We start from the raw sequence: 16,284 nt of genomic DNA, 5'->3' as shown, positions 1-16,284 counted from the left end.
TACTCATGGAATATTACTCAGCCATAAAAAAGGAATGAAATAAAGCCATTTGCAGCAACATGGATGGACCTAGAGATTGTCATACTGAGTGAAGTAAGACAAAGAAAATATCATATGATATCACTTATATGTAGAATCTTAAAAAATGGTACAAATGAACTTATTTACAAAACAGAAATAAAGTCACAGATGTAGAAAACAAACTTATGGTTACCGGGGGGAATGGGGGGGGATAAATTGGGAGATTAGGATTGAGATATAGACACTACTACATATAAAACAGATAACTAAAAAGGACCTACTCTACAGCACTGGGAACTCTACTCAATACTCTAATGACCTATATGGGGAAAGAATCTAAAAAAGAGTGGATATATGTATATGTATAACTGATTCACTTTGCTGCATAGCAGAAACTAACACAACATCATAAAGTCAACTATACTCCAATAAAAATTAAAAACACAAAGCAAAAACAAACAAAAACCAAAAAATGTGCTACATACATACAGTGGAATATTACTCAGCCTTAAAAAAGAAGGAATCCTGTCATATGCTGCAACATGGATGAAACTTGAGGACATTATGCTAAGCAAAATAAGGCAGTCACAGAAGGACAAGTCCTGCATGATTCCACTTATATGAGGTATCAAAAGTTGTCAAACTCTTAGAAGCAGAAAGTAGAATGGTGGTTGCCAGGAACTGGGGGGAGGATGAAATGAGGAGTTGCTGTTCAGTAGGTATAAAGTTTCAGTGATAAGATTAAGAAGTTCTAGAGATCTGCTGTACGGAATGTGCATATAGTTGACACTACTGTACTGTATACTTAACAATTTGTTAAGGAGGTGTATTTCCTGTTACATGTTTTCTACCACGCAAAAAAGAGCAGCTATGAATGGAGACCGAAATAAATTAATTTGCAAGAGACACATATGACTTGAATAAATGAATAAAAATGTTTGATTTTAAAAGGAGAATGAATGCAGCACACACCCCACACCTGAGTGCATATGTGTACCAAGCTCATGTGACAGAAAACCCTCCCATACATCATCAGCGTATGTCTCAAACCAACTCTGAATTCCTGTCTTTCTCTCATTCCCTCACATTCAATTGGATAAATCCTATCAATTTTACCTATAAAACATTTCTTGAATCTATTCCCTCTCTTCAATCTGCACTATCACTGTTCTACTTGAAACCACACTGTCTATATCTCTCGCCTGGATTTCTGTAAAACCCTTTTAACTGCTTTTTCTCTGCTACCAGTTTCACTGACCCTCACCCAGCTCCTCATAAACAATTTACATGGCTAGAACGATCTTTCCAAAATGCAAATTTGACCATATCCCTCTTTCTACTTAAAACCTTTTAGTAGTTGCCTCTTGGTCTACCCCCATAATTCTTGAATCATGGTCCCTGCCCACTAGGGTACTGAAGGATTCACTTCATGGGTCGTAAGCAGATCCAGTTCTCTATCATGATGAAGTTCTTCTGCTGGCCAAGTAAGAACAAGCGATGCAGGCTGGCCCCACAAAGGCTTTACTGAAGGAGCTATAATCAAAGTTAGTTGAAGGCCACTTTTTAGAGAACTGATTCCAAACTCAAGGAATCTGCCTTATCTCCTGCCACTTCACAACATGTGCGCAGTGCTGTAGCCTGAGTGAATGAACTCCTTGCCATTCCTTGAAGATTCCTTGTACAGTCTATTCTGTCTAGCAGGAATAAAAGATGTTTGGGTTTCCACCCCTTCTCAACATAGCTAATTCTTCCTTTTCCTTGAAGACTCAGTTCAAACTTTATCTTCTCCAGGGAGTCTTTCCTGAGTGTCTTCAGTCCTCAACCATGGCTCTGGTCCAAACAGAAAAGAAGCCCCTTCTTTCTGTACTCCCTGGGCAACCTCTGTTATCACCCACTGTATTATGATGTCCGTTTACATATCTGTCTTTCCCACTACACTGAATTTACAGTACAGGGGGCCTGGTACAGAGTAAGTAATACTGAGTAAATGTTTGTGGAACTGAATGGGTATTACCTTCCCTACTTTACAAACAGGCAATCAATGAACTTTCTGCTGAAATATCTTTAGTGACACTGAACAGCAAAGTAGTCTTGCTGATTTCTGCCAGACTAAGTAACTACAACCTTAAGTGATTGACATAAAAAGTCCTCTGGGAAATTCCCTGGTGGTCCAGTGGTTAGGATTCCGTGCTCTCACTGCGGAGGGCCTGGGTTCAACTCCCGGTCAAGGAACTAAGATTCCATAAGCCGCGTGGTGTGGCCAAAAAAAAAAAAAAAATCCTCTGGATGCTTTAGAACCAGAATTGGATTCATCTTCTGTAAAAATCCTTAGGAAGAGTTGAGGCATCACAAGTGGAGTTTAACCATTATCTTACATATTTAAGATTTTCAACGCACTTTCATATCCAGGCTCTAAAAGCAGTTTCACAGTTATGAAAGTAAAGATGGCTCCCCCTAGCAGCAGATAAGAGGATCAAGGTGAGCAGCTACAGGAGCATCTGGAGGCCTGAGCTTTCAGGGTAGATCACAAAGAGTAAGTCCTAGAACTCACCTGGACTGGCCCAATGCTCTTATTCCGGCCTCCAGGCATGCCATCTTCTCTGATTGCTGGAAGGAAACATAAGTTAAGACAGTAAGAAGCATGCCCACAGAAGTCTAGGCACAAAAAGAGAACTTATTTGGCCAAAAGCATAAAGTAGTAATTGGTGAAGCTAAGATTAAAACACCGATCTTTCTGGACCCAAAGCACATATTCTTTCCATCATTCCAGGCTAGCTCATAGGCAGCAGATACTTTTGGGTCCCCAAAGCACTGGATACACACTACACACACTGTATACATTCAATATGCTCAGCAAAGATGACAGCCTTATTAATAGTCCTACAGTTACAAATAACCTACCAAGATAATGCATTTGAAGGCCTTGATAAATTCAAGGGGGCGGGGGGGGGGAGATAAAAAGAATACTCCCATTTTAAAATAAAATATTTTTTATTTCTAGTTTAGGTTTGAGACTAATTTGCAGGATGAGGAAAACAGGTTTTTTGTTTTTTAATTACTCAGAATTTTGACCTCATTGGCTCTTTTCTACAAAGGCAGTCAGTAGAGTTCCCTTGCAGTTGATTTCCCACTCATGTAATTCAACAAAAAGAAGCTATTTAGCATTTCCTAACTATAAAAAGCAGACTTTAAATAGTACCAGCCTCATTAACAACTACTAACACTATTACCATCATTGTTTACAGAGTACTTAATACCGGGGCACAGACAAGGAACCCCTGATTTGCAATTACAGAAGGGTTCTGGTGTATGGCAAAGCTTTCTGGAAAATATAACTTCTGAACCTAGTCTTAAAGGATAAATATGATTTATGCAGGCAGGAAAAGGGTGCTCCAGGTTGAGTGGACAGCATACAGAAAAGCTTCAAGTTGAAAGTAAGCGCGTGTGTGTGTGTGTGTGTCTGTGTGTGTGACAGAGAGAGGGAGAGAGGGAGAGAGGGAGAGAGGGAGAGAGGGAGAGAGGGAGAGAGGGAGAGAGGGAGAGAGGGAGAGAGGGAGAGAAGAGTAGCAAGAGATAAGGCTGAAGAGGCCAACTGGGGCCAGATCATAGAGAGCCTTGGATGCCAGGCTAAGAGTATGGACTTTAGCAGAGGAGCCTGAGGATAAGATGGAATGCAGGGGAGGATGTGGTCATGTTGGCATATTTGAAAAATCTTTGTGATGGCAACTGTGGAAGGTGGCTTGGAGAGGGTAATATTAACAGAGAAGTAATGGCATCATGTGAGAGCAAGCTTTGCTATAATACACCTGGCTCCAAAAAAAATTAACACGCACAACCTGTAAAGTCGTTAGGGCAGGGCTGGTTGCCTCAAAAGCTAAGGGCTCCAAGTCTAACAGTTACCTGTGGTAACTGAAAGGCTGACAGGAAGTTCATTTTCCTTAAAGCAGCCATTATTCTTAGTCTTAGAAGATCACACACTCAGAATTAGACAAGCTTGAGTCTAAATCCAGTTTCTGCCAGGTCTGTGTAATTACAGACAAGTTTTTTTCATCTCTCTGAACTTCAGTTTACTTAAGAATAAAGAGGGCTATTGGAACCTGTCTTATGGGGTATTGTGAGGATAATATATAATTTAGCTAAAGCACCAAGCACAGGGGCTGGCATATGAAGTAGGAGGTAACAGCCTGCTTTACAAGGCTGCTGTGAATTTGGGTCAAGAAACATAGACAGCTAGATATATATTATCTAGATGCATGCTGGTTGTTGTCTAGAAGCTCTCTTTCAACCTTATTTCAAGTTCTAAACATACTTAAAATTCCTCCTCTGCTGTTCCAGGGTCAATGACAGTCTTCAGATACTCATATTTCCAATACTGATATCTCACACGTCTTTGCTTCAGCTCACAGGTACAGAACAAAGATCTGTCACTGGCAGATAGAACACTGACTATTTCTCACTTGATACTCCACTCTCAGTGTCTTGGAGGTGAGGAAGGAACTCAACTTGCTTTCCTTTTTGTTTAAAGGGCCACAAATCTTAAAGATTTACATCTTGCCAATTTCACCTTCTGATATCTAAAAACTCGTGTTGTCCCTCAACCCCACCTGGAGTAAGAAACTCCTATACGTGTTAGATAGTATCATCGGTAAAATTAACCCATGAGGAAAGTATTAGTATTATCACTCCCACTGAACAGATGACTCTGATGCTCAGAAAAATGAAGTATTTTGCTTAGGGTGATAGAAACTAAATATCAGAACCAGACTATCAGATTAAGACCAACCTTCTTTCCAACACTACAATTTCCTGAAGTGTGTGTGCATCCCATTGGAGAAACTAATTTTAGGTGGTGCTTAAACTCTTAATTATACATTTATCCTAATGTGCATTAAAAATACTGATTTGCCATTCACTGAAGTGATAAAAATTCCATTTGAAAATTAACTTTGATTTTTTCAAAAATATAATTTAAAGAAGAACATAAACAACTGGTTTAATCAGAGATGGTAACATCTGTTAAGACGGCATGATACTGCCTGAGGTGTGGGCAGCAATACCACATGTCACAGTGCCTCTGTTAAGAACCTGGATCATATTTTAAAACTTATATTCAGATACATGAGATTGCATTTGATCCTCACAACAACCTTAAAAAGTATATACATTATTATTATCCTATGCAGTTTAGACACGAGGAAACGAAAGCTCAAAGAGGAAAAGCAACTTGCTCAAGGTTATTCGGCGAAGAACTGACAGAGCTGGGATTTCAATTTAGGTTTTCTGATTCTAAAGTTGTGCTTGTTCCTTGATGCTACACTGAGCTAAGAGCAAGTTTTTCAGCAGGGCTGAGAGTCTTCTGGTAGTGAAGTTATTAAAATAAAACAACAGAACAAAGGCCTTCTGGGTATAGGATCACAGGAACAGTTCTGTTGCACCTCTCGTCTAAGCCTAAGAGAATGGCACCAGCTATGGTTCTTCTATCTACTCAGAAGAAGCACAAATACTTTTTCTGCTCTAGAACTCATGTACCTACTATTCCTCACTTGCTTAGGCCTGGGTAGCCAACCAAACCCAGAAACCAGAAAGGTAGAAAGACATAAAGCTAACTACATCAAAGCGCTGTTCAAAATCCACTGGTGCTTCCCTGTGGTCTATGGGCTAATTAAATACAAGCTCCCTAGCTTGGCATTCAAGACCCTCTGTGATCTGGTTCTTATGGGACTCTCCATCCTCATCTTTAGCCAAAAATGTTACACTGTACCTACAGAGAACTATTTGTTAGTTCTTGAACATGCCATGCTGTTTTACAACACAGTTTTGCCTCTGCACGTGTTGCTGCCTCTATTGAGAAAGAAACTTCACAGTGGAAAAATCTAACACCACCACGTTACCCAAGTGACACCACCTTAACTAAGTGACTCAACTTAAAATGACCAATAATGGGACAAACTTACACCATGTGCTCTAGATAGGATGCACTAAAAGGACACAACATAGCTTTTGTGGCATTCTTGCCAAAACTGCATAACCGCAACCTAATTGTGAGGAAAGTGACAAACCCAAATTGAGGGACAGTCTACAAAATAAATGATTTGTTTTCTTAAAAATTGACAATGTTATTAAAGACAAGAAAAGAATGAGGAACTACTTCAGATAAAAGGAGATTAAAAAGACCTAAGAACTAAATATAATGTGTGATTTTGGATTGGCTCCTAGATGAGAAAATAGAAATTGCTACAAAGGACATTGGGATAACAAGTGAAATCTAAATACGGTCTGCAATTAGTTAATAGTATTATGTCATGTTAAATTTCCTGATTTTGATAATAGTGCTGTGGTTATGTTAGAAGGAAAGGGGAATGAAATCTGTAACTTACTCCCAAATAGTTAAGAACACACACACGGAAGAAGAGAGAGGGACAGAAGCGGGAGCCATTTTTACAAAGCTCTAAGTTTGTAAGGAGCTTGAACTTCTATTCCTTCAAGATTCTGCTCAAATATTATCTCTCCTTGAGATTTCTCGGTGCTCCATTTTTATCCTGGTAAAGTGATACGGCAATGCCACAGGATCACTGTCTCAACAATGTCGTTCTACAAACAGCAACCTCCTCCAAGCTTTCCTTAACCTTTTCACTTTTGAACTAGTTATCTAGCAAGTTATGAGACAACAAAGTTATGGGAATTTTAAGTATTTTCGCATAATTACTTAACTGATATGAATTCCCCATGTGGCTCAGTGTAGCTTCCTCTTGCCTCTGATGATTTTAACAATATTTCTCCCATCCCATTTCCTACCCTGCCCCCGCCACCACCACAGTCAATTCATCAAACCAGGAAGCATCCTACACTAATTGGGACACGAGAAAAGTAGGACTTGGTCATGGCCCATGAGAGGATCACTGTCTAATAATGGGGGCAGTGGGGGAAACAGACAAGTACACAGACAAAGAGCACAAGGTGATCAGCGTTATGCAGAGAGCAAAAAAGGGCGATGGAAGCACAAAAGGGTTATATGGTGGGGGGTGGTGTCAGAGAAGGCGTCTTAGAGGATGTTACAAATAAAAGCTGAGTCTAGAATGAAAAGTATATATAGTCAGGTGAAGAAGAGGGGGTAGAACATTCCAGGAAGATGAAACCAAATGTGCAAAGCCCCCAAAACATGAAATATCCCCGAGTTCTTGGAGAACTGGATTATGTGGGAAGAGCAGAAGGGAGAGGGAAGGGATGCCAGAGGTCTTGAGAATCATTCTGAGGAGCCCGACTTTACCTAAAGACTGCAAGATGTACGAGGAGGATGTGTTTCGGGGGTATTGGTGTAGTAGTGGGGATGGACAGAAAGGGCCCAGCCTCTACTCACCACACTTATTTAAATCTCCCTCATTGCTTTGCTAATTAATTTCCCTACCAGCCAAGTTCAAGGTCTGAAAAGATATCTATGTCCAGAGATGGGGGGCATAGGCTGAGTGTAGGCTCACACGTGACAGCTGTATTTTTTAACAGTTAATTTTTAAAATTTTGAGGTTAAGTTTAGATTTATAGAACAATTGCAAAAACAGTACAGAGAATTCCCGTATACTCTACACCCAGCTTCCCCTTCTGTTAACTAAGCTTACATAGCCATAGATCATTCATCAGAACTAGAAAATTAACTTTGGTAGAACACTATTCACCAAAGACTTTATTCAGATTTTCCCAGTTCTATTAATGTCCCTTTTCTGTTCCAGAATCCAATCCAGGATCTCACAATGCATGTAGCAGTTATGTTTCCATAGTCTCCTCCAATCTGTGACAGTTGCTTAGTCTTTCCTTATCTTTTGTGACCTTGACACTTACGGAGAGTATTTTGTAGAATGCCAGTTATTTTGAAGAATATTGCTCAATTTGGGCTTGTATGTTTTCTCATGATGAGACTGGGGATAAATCTATCCATCCCTGTGTGTGTATATGTGCATACGTATATGCGTGCCCTTCTTAGTGATCATATCAGGGGGTACATGATGTCAATGTAAACACACTGATGTTACTCTTGATCCTTTGGCTAAAGTGATATCTGTCAGAATTTCCTACTGAAATGTACTATTTTTCTCTTTGTAATTACTAAATATTCTGAGACTATTCTAAATATTCTGTTTCTGTTTAAACCCATGCTCTCTTATTTTAGCATCCATCAGTGGATCTTGCCTATAGCAACTACTGTGGTGTTCTAATGGTGATTTTCTATTTCCCTCATTTTTTCAACACTTACTAGAATTCCTCTGTAAGGAAGAATCATCATTCCTCTATTTATTCAGTTCATTTTATCAGTATGAACTCATGGATATTTTATTCTTTGGGTTATAAACTTATATATATATATATATATATATATATATATATATATATATATATATATATAGCACCTTCTAACTTTCCGGCACCACAAGATGCTCCAGACTCATCTTATATATTCCCTGCCTCAGCCCTAAAATCAACCAGTTCTCCAAGGACTTCTGATTCCTTTTATTGATATTTAGAAACCAAGATATGGACGCTAGGTGTGCTCGTTACTATTGGGGGTGTCATTGCTTCTAGCCCTTCTCAATGGCTGAGCTAGGAAATATATGTATGTATACCAACTCATGTATCTACACACACATCTATGTTTTTTTAATCTATCTAAACATGACTCCATATTACAATAACCTCTGACTCCAATCTAGTACCAGAGGTTTCATTCTAGCCTTCCCCTTTCCTGATTTATAACTTCTTTCCCTGATGTGAGAAACCCAACTCTCATTATCAACAGTTTATTTCCTTATTTGTTCAACCCTAGTATACAAAGAAAGTAGTGAAAGAATTCCTAAACCATAACCTTGAGAGAATCAAATTTATAAACCAGAGTGCTTTGTTTGTATACAGTTCTTTTTGTCTTCAGTTTTAACAGCATACAGTCAAAACACTATTTTCCAAGGCCAGCTCGTTCCCTTCAGTGTGGCTATGTGATTTATTTGTAATATTAGACTCATTTGCTAAATGCTACAGTCTCTCTCCACCCCTGCCCACCATACTGGTTGCTTAAAAAAAATTTATATACAGTGAAATTCACTTCTTTTGTGGTGCTCAGTTCTATAGCTTTTGACAGATGCATAAAATTATGTGTCAAACACCATAGTTCCATCACCCCAAAAATACTCCAGCGGCAACTGCAATTTTAATTCTGCTTTCTCAGCACCAACCAGGAGGTGGCAGGGTTTCTCTCTGAGACGCAGCCTTCACCATGCAACTGAGCCTGTCTGCTCTGCATGCAAACGGGCCTAGGAAGGCAGCTCTACATCCCTCACACCTCATGTGTCATCTTCTCCTGGCTATGGTTAGAGGGGTTATGTTGGGTAAGCTTCTTCCTCCCTGGAAGAGGCAAGTTTGGCTGAAAGCCTCAGAATCTCACACTCATGACTGAATAAGCAGGACGATTCATCAGAGAGAGTAGTCAAGAAAGCAACTCATAAATATGCTTTGATAAAATACTCTCAGTGAAGGCAACAAAGGAAGATGAGAAAACTGTAGACCAAAACCAAGTCAGATGACCAGACTCTCTCTTCAATACATTACTTGGTGGCTTGTAAGGATTTCTGCAGGAGTAAACTGATAGTGGGGAAGGGAGAGGATTTCTAGGTAGCGGAAGGAAACTAGCACAGGCAGGACAGTGCAAGGCATGCTTGAGGTACAGTAAATTCTGGACAAATGAGGTTAGAAACATAGACAGGGGACAAAGTTGGTAACAGTTTAAATGCCCTATTAAATGTTTTTATCATTCAGTAAATATAGTACATTCCAACACGCAACTAGTTATCCCATACAGTAGACATGTGAAGCAGTGTGTTGTCCATCTGGTTAGGTACAAGTTTTGCTTGATTAATAACAAATTACATTTTAAAAATTATTAACTGTCAATACAACAACCACTAATCCAACTACTTGTAAGTCATTTTACCTCCCTAAGCTGCCTCTGTACACTGAGGGTAATAGTTAACAATAGGGTTGTTGTGTGTATTTAATGAGATAATGCATAGAAAGTATACAAGACTTTTTGGTACACACAATGCTCAGTAAATATTAGTATTGTAAGTAAATTATAAATGACCTATATTTACCTAAATGCCCTTCTGTATCTCTCTTACCTCTCTTCATAATAGGCAAGTTTTCAAAAAAATCTTATTATCCCATACACAATTTAAAAAACCAGTCTGAAGTGTCTGCTACAAAACCAATTTGAACAATTCATTAAATCTGACTAATCCCCACCCCATACTACTACTATGAGCTCTTAATACCTCGCTGGGTATTTTATATACATAGTCATATTTAATCCTCTACAGAGCTCTGAAAGTTAAGTATTATCATACCATTTTAAAGGTAAGATTTAGCATCAGAGACATAAAGCAAACTGCCCAAGGTCACAGAGCTAGTCTGTCACCAACCTCTCCCCTCCTGAACCTCTATTCTTTTACTGAACTACACTGCAAGGCTCTCCACCCTCCATGAGAATACTCCTAAAGTTCTGACATTGGCCCTCTTCCTCTTCTGTATCCAAGTTCTCTCTTTGGGTGACTTCTACCCACTAACAAAACTTTACCACCTCTATGCCAATAGCTCCACAAACTTCTACTTGTAAGCAGGACTTTTCAGCTCAGTTCCAATCCGACTTCCTTAGTGGACATCTATGTGTGTGTCCTTCTCAGGTACTTCAAATTCAGCACCTACCAAGGTCAACATTTTGCCCCATTCTTTTATTAATTAATTTACTTTTTTTTTGCGGCACACGGGCCTCTCACTGTTGTGGCCTCTCCCGTTGTGGAGCACAGGCTCCGGACTCGCAGGCTCAGCGGTCATGGCTCACGGACCCAGCCGCTCCACGGCATGTGGGATCTTCTCAGATTGGGGCACGAACCCGTGTCCCCTGCATCGGCAGGCGGACTCTCAACCACTGTGCCACCAGGGAAGCCCCAATTAATTTACTTTAATTCGAATTATCAGCTTCAACCTCTGGTACTGCCCAATAGTCAGTATGTCACCAACTCCTATCAGGTGAGCTTCTCCCACATCTCCCCATCTGTGCCATTACTTTCCCCTCCTCCTCTCCTTCAGATCCTTCATACCTTTCTTGTGGACTCTTCTAAATACTTTCTAAGTGTTTTTTCTGCTTCCCCCACCCCAATCCATTCTTCAAAGCTGCCCTCTGGATTAACCCCCTTAGAATATTGGTTTATTCATGTCATCTTAGGCTAATGGCTCTTGGAAAACTTCCCAATAAATCCCAAATTCTTCACCAACCTGGATGCAGATTTCTGGGTATGCCCAACCTGAGTATGCCATGCTTATACCAAACAAAATGATAACACATTCAGGGGACCTACTGCCTTCCTGCCATTTCATATAAAATTCCTGCTTCCTTTCATCATGCCCTGAAAAAAGAACTAGTGGAGTATATTAATCCTACTTAGTACCTGATTGTTAATTGGGGTCTTGTCACATGGACCCTGTGCATTCATTCTCACAGGATCCTTAACATCTCACCAGTCTTTTCTCCCACCTAATCTGGGAGATCCCTGTAGGAAGATTCATTTTTGGGTTATGAGTACACAGTACAAGTGCAGGCTTGGGAAATGAATAACTCCAAGGCTTAATGGCTGACACTAAAGATAAAGTGATGGGTGAAGTGTGGGTAGCAGAGCCGCAAGCACCACTCACCCTTCCGGTTCATCCCCATCTGGAGGCATTTGAGCAGGCGGCAGTACTGGCATCTGTTCCTCTGCTTCCGAGACATGACACAGTTCTTGTCACGACTGCACCGATATACCCGCTTGTTGCAAATGCTCCGCTTGAAAAACCCTTTGCACCCCTCACAGGAGATGATTCCATAGTGCAAGCCTGTGGCGCGGTCCCCACAAATGAGACAGGTTCGTTGTTCAGCCCGATCATCTGGAACAGAAACTGAACATATGCAAGTTAGAACACAGTGGAAATAATGGCTTTAAGCCTGCAGATCTAAAATTAGCAACCTGGATAGACCCAGAACATTACCCTCTCCAGGCTAACTGGCAAAGAGGTGGCATCTTTAAAGTCCTTGTTGTAGGAACAGACTCCTGCATCTACCTGTAGATACCACAAACATAGCCTAACTAAAAAAAGAACTCACATTTCTTCCTCTGAGTTTCATCATCACTTGGACCAGTAACCAAGTCAGAAACCTGGAAGGTATCTTTGACTCCTCCTTCTCCCTTACCTTCTTTAGCAACAGCCCATCACTTCTACCCTGTAGGAAGGTGGTAAGGATTACTTACCATGTATGTAAGTGCCCAGCATATGGTATATACCCAATAAATGATAGTTATAATTATTAACAAGCGAAGAAGCTTCCATGCCCAGCTAAGCCATCCACGCATCCAATAGATATATACTGAGCAACTATTCTCTTCTAGGCACTGTTGTAAGGCATGGATACAGCAATGAATAAAAGACCCTGGTGAAGCTTACATTCCAGCAGAACATCTACTCTGTGTCCAGGCGCTGTACTAGGTATTGGGTATTCAGAAATACATCATCATAATCCCCACAGTCAAGGAACTCACTGTCTAGCAACAAACAAATTAGTCAAAGCAGAAATTCAGGCTGGAATATAGCTCTTCACTTCCTCTTTGGACCAAGCAAATTCCACTTTGGACCAAGCAACTGCCAAAGAACAGGCATATGACAAAAAAAAGTGCCTTGGTGAACTATGTCAGACCTTGGTAGTGGGTCCAAGAAACCTCCAGCAGAGAAAGACAAATAACATATTATATTACTTAGAAAACAAACTTCTGGTTACCAAAGGGGAAAGGGAGGATGGAGGGATAAACTGGGAATCTGGGATTAACAGATACATACTACTATATATAAAATAGATAACAAGGACCTACTGTGTAGCACAGAGAACTATATTCATTGTCTTGTAATAACCTATAATGGAAAAGAATCTAAATATGTATATAACCAAATCACTCTGCTGTACACCTGAACACTGTAAATCAACTATATACCTCAATTAAAAAAACAAAAAGGAAAAAAGAAACCTCCTGCAAAGATTCTGATCTGTGCCAAGCACCTAACACGTGTTATTGTGCTGAATCATCACAACAAACCTAACTGAGGTACCCTTATTTTACAGCTGAGGAAACTCATGAAGCTCATGAGGTAATATCACTCTTCAACAGTCACCCATCTAGTAAGAAAGGGAACTAGGGCTGGAACCCCCAAAGTCTATGTACCTAACCAACATACTCTGTGGCCACGGCAAGGCAAATCTATCCATTCTACGCAGGTAAGTCAGGCCCTTCCCTTGGGAAACACACACACACACACACACACACACACACACACACACACGCACACGCACACGCACACGCACGCGCGCGCACACACACACACACACACACAGCTTAAAAAAAGCCAAGGTCTCCCTTTGTAAATGAACAAACAGAAAGAAGCAAACTGTCCCAAATGGTGCTTGTCCAGATGTCAGATAGAGATTTCTGCACCACTGATTCTTATAAAGGACTTGAAGGGTATTTAAAGTATGTTTACATTCATTATCTCACTTGTACCAAGACCAGGGCATGGATTATTTTTATCTTATAGATACGGCAAAGAAAATTCGGTGAGTACCAAGCGTGTACCATGCAGTGTTCAAGAAGTTTTTACTGTCTTATTTATTCATCTCAATGACTGTGAGAGGTATCTTTATCCCCATATTACAGAATCAAGAATCTTAAGAGTTAAGAAAGGGCCTTAGAAATTGGCTCCAACAGACCTTTATCTGAGGCATGAAATGAACTCCCTCTACGATATTCCAAGACAAGGGGTTGGAACTCTACTTGCACATATCCAGTGACTCAGTAAGGTACTTCATTCCATTCATTCCGTTTTAGATAGTTTTAATGGTTCAAAAGCTTTTCTTTACACTGAGCCAGAGTCTATTAACCTGAAGCTTTCCTCATTGCCCTGAGTTACGTGCTCACGGGCAAAAAATAAATGTATAACCTAGCCTAGTTCATATACCAACCATTCAGAGATTTAAAGATAAGTGGGGTTCCTAATTTTTCTTCTCCTATTTCTTATTCTTAATCATATAGTATCAAAATTTCTCGTAAAACAAAGTATCCAGAACTAAATGGTTTGATTTTCTCAATTTAAGACTCAATTAGTTTTGTTTATGTATCTGCAGCTATCAACACCAGTATATACATAGTATTTTATAATTATCAATGCTATGCTACAAAAATGCTACACATTTTATAATGGGAAAAAAATGAAGCTTAAAGAGGTAAGGAAATTTAATTGGTTATATAATCAGGAGTGGAACTGAAATTAGAATTCAAGACTTTCTGATTTTGAGACTGATGTATTTCCAATCCCCCCCGACATTTAATTCACATCTGGTTCACAGACATCTAAATCCTGAAGTATTTATCACATATTAACATTAACGCATGTCTTTCTTATTCCATTCTTGGGAAGTGTAGGATTTCTAAACCCAATGGTAGGATTTTACACTTGTCTTTGATCAAATTTATCTTTATATAAGAAATTCTATGTGTCATTCTGGTCTATGGAACTCTTTGGGGATCCGGTCCTGCCACCCAGTATATTAGTTATTTCTCACTCCTCCTCCTTTTCTCTAATATTGTATGGTCAATATTAGATCATTTTCATTTCCAACCTTAAAACAATATTCAACAGAAATGTGGCCTCAGGCAAGCTGTTGGAGCCCCTTCTCAATCTGACTTAACCAAATTAACCAGCTGGAAACATCTGTTCAACTAGTTTTGTCTGTTAATTAGGCCAGACATTTCTCTATCTTATACATAAGGATATCATGTTATATGCCTCACTGAAATTTGTCTATCTTTTACATAAGGATATCATGTTATATTCCTCACATGAAATCTGAAATTTCAGATTCATTACATCTACAGTATTCTTTTACTAGTGAGCCTAACAACACAAAGGAGATATTCATAACCATATAGCACTCTTAATCTATTCAATGTTCTTAATCTGTTAGTCTACCTGAAAATATAACGGGGAAAAAAATCAGGCAAATAAGCACTTCAAAGTAGAGACTATGGGAACACAGCCAATATTTTATAATTTTAAATGGAGTATAATCTACAAAAATATTGAATCACTGTGTTGTACACTTGAAACTAATATTGTAAATCAACCATACTTGAATTAAAATATATATATATATATACATATAAAACAACACCACCAACAGAAACAATAGCAACAAAAACAAAGTAGAAACTATGGCTCTTAGTAACTGTAGTGCTCAGTAAGATAACAGACAGAGTTGTTGATGAAAATCTGAGGGTTTGAAAAATGATAGGTATTTAAAACTCTGAACAAGGCAGCTTGCTATCTACAAAAATAGCAATGGGTTAAAAAACAGTAGGAGAGAAGACTCTTACTAATTTATCAGAGAAGTTCAATGTTTGTCTTGATCAGGAATACTAGAAGGTAAAAGGGCTCAGTGTACTCTAAAAATACCATTTCCTATGAACAGGAGCCAGGACTCCTAAGAGAAATGGTTGATTTCAGGTTTGAGGCAGAATGTATACAAGATGAGTCTTGTACTACCCAAGACTAATAATGGGGTTATGTCAAAAGGATACAGGGAGCAACATAAAAGCCTCCCATTGGCCTTAAATGGAGCAGACTATGCATCAAAAAGAATGATGGCAATGGATTAAAACACTTCAGATATAAAAATCAATGAGTTCATAATAATATTAAAAAGAAAAACTTCATGAGTTACCACTGGAGGTTTCTAGGACACCAATTCAGTATTCTGAAAATTGATGAATGAAGGGGGAAAAAATCAAACATTAAAGTAAAAACTATTGGAAACTTCCTCTTTTGCTCTCCTCCCCATGAGTAAGAGAAGAGAGGAGGGTGAACACTAAGACAGTTTTTAAGAACTTTAAACTTTAATTGAGAAGACTGGCATTAGGTAAACAGATTTGCCTGGCAGTCAAGGGAAGAGGATTGGGTGGGGAGGTAGAGTTGAACTCGGGCCCCATGGCAAGGTAAGTCTCAACTCAATGATGGAAAGGAAAGAGACAACTGTCAGCTCTCCAAAATCTTCTGAGCAGAGGCAGTAGAACATAGAGATTAAGAACTTGGTCTCTAAAGTCAGAATCCTTGGGTTCAAATCTAGGCTCTATGACTTACTTCCTGTGTGAC

The 16,284-nt window shown here is 39.4% G+C and overlaps 1 protein-coding gene across 2 annotated transcripts in view; it reads right to left on the bottom strand.

The window, feature by feature from the left end:
* NR6A1 (nuclear receptor subfamily 6 group A member 1) overlaps positions 1-16,284 on the bottom strand; it is a 209,713-nt gene that overhangs the window by 31,178 nt on the left and 162,251 nt on the right. For both annotated transcript variants that reach the window (XM_067743347.1, XM_067743348.1), the window contains exons 3-4: positions 11,749-11,991; positions 2,573-2,628 (exon numbers count right to left, since the gene is read on the bottom strand). In XM_067743347.1, coding sequence (XP_067599448.1) covers positions 2,573-2,628; positions 11,749-11,991 — 299 coding nt within the window. The remainder of the gene's footprint in view (positions 1-2,572; positions 2,629-11,748; positions 11,992-16,284) is intronic.

This window comes from Pseudorca crassidens, chromosome 7 (assembly GCF_039906515.1).
Source record: "Pseudorca crassidens isolate mPseCra1 chromosome 7, mPseCra1.hap1, whole genome shotgun sequence".
In the NCBI taxonomy this organism is placed as follows: domain Eukaryota; kingdom Metazoa; phylum Chordata; class Mammalia; order Artiodactyla; family Delphinidae; genus Pseudorca; species Pseudorca crassidens.
This window is presented reverse-complemented; position numbering and strand designations above follow the sequence as displayed.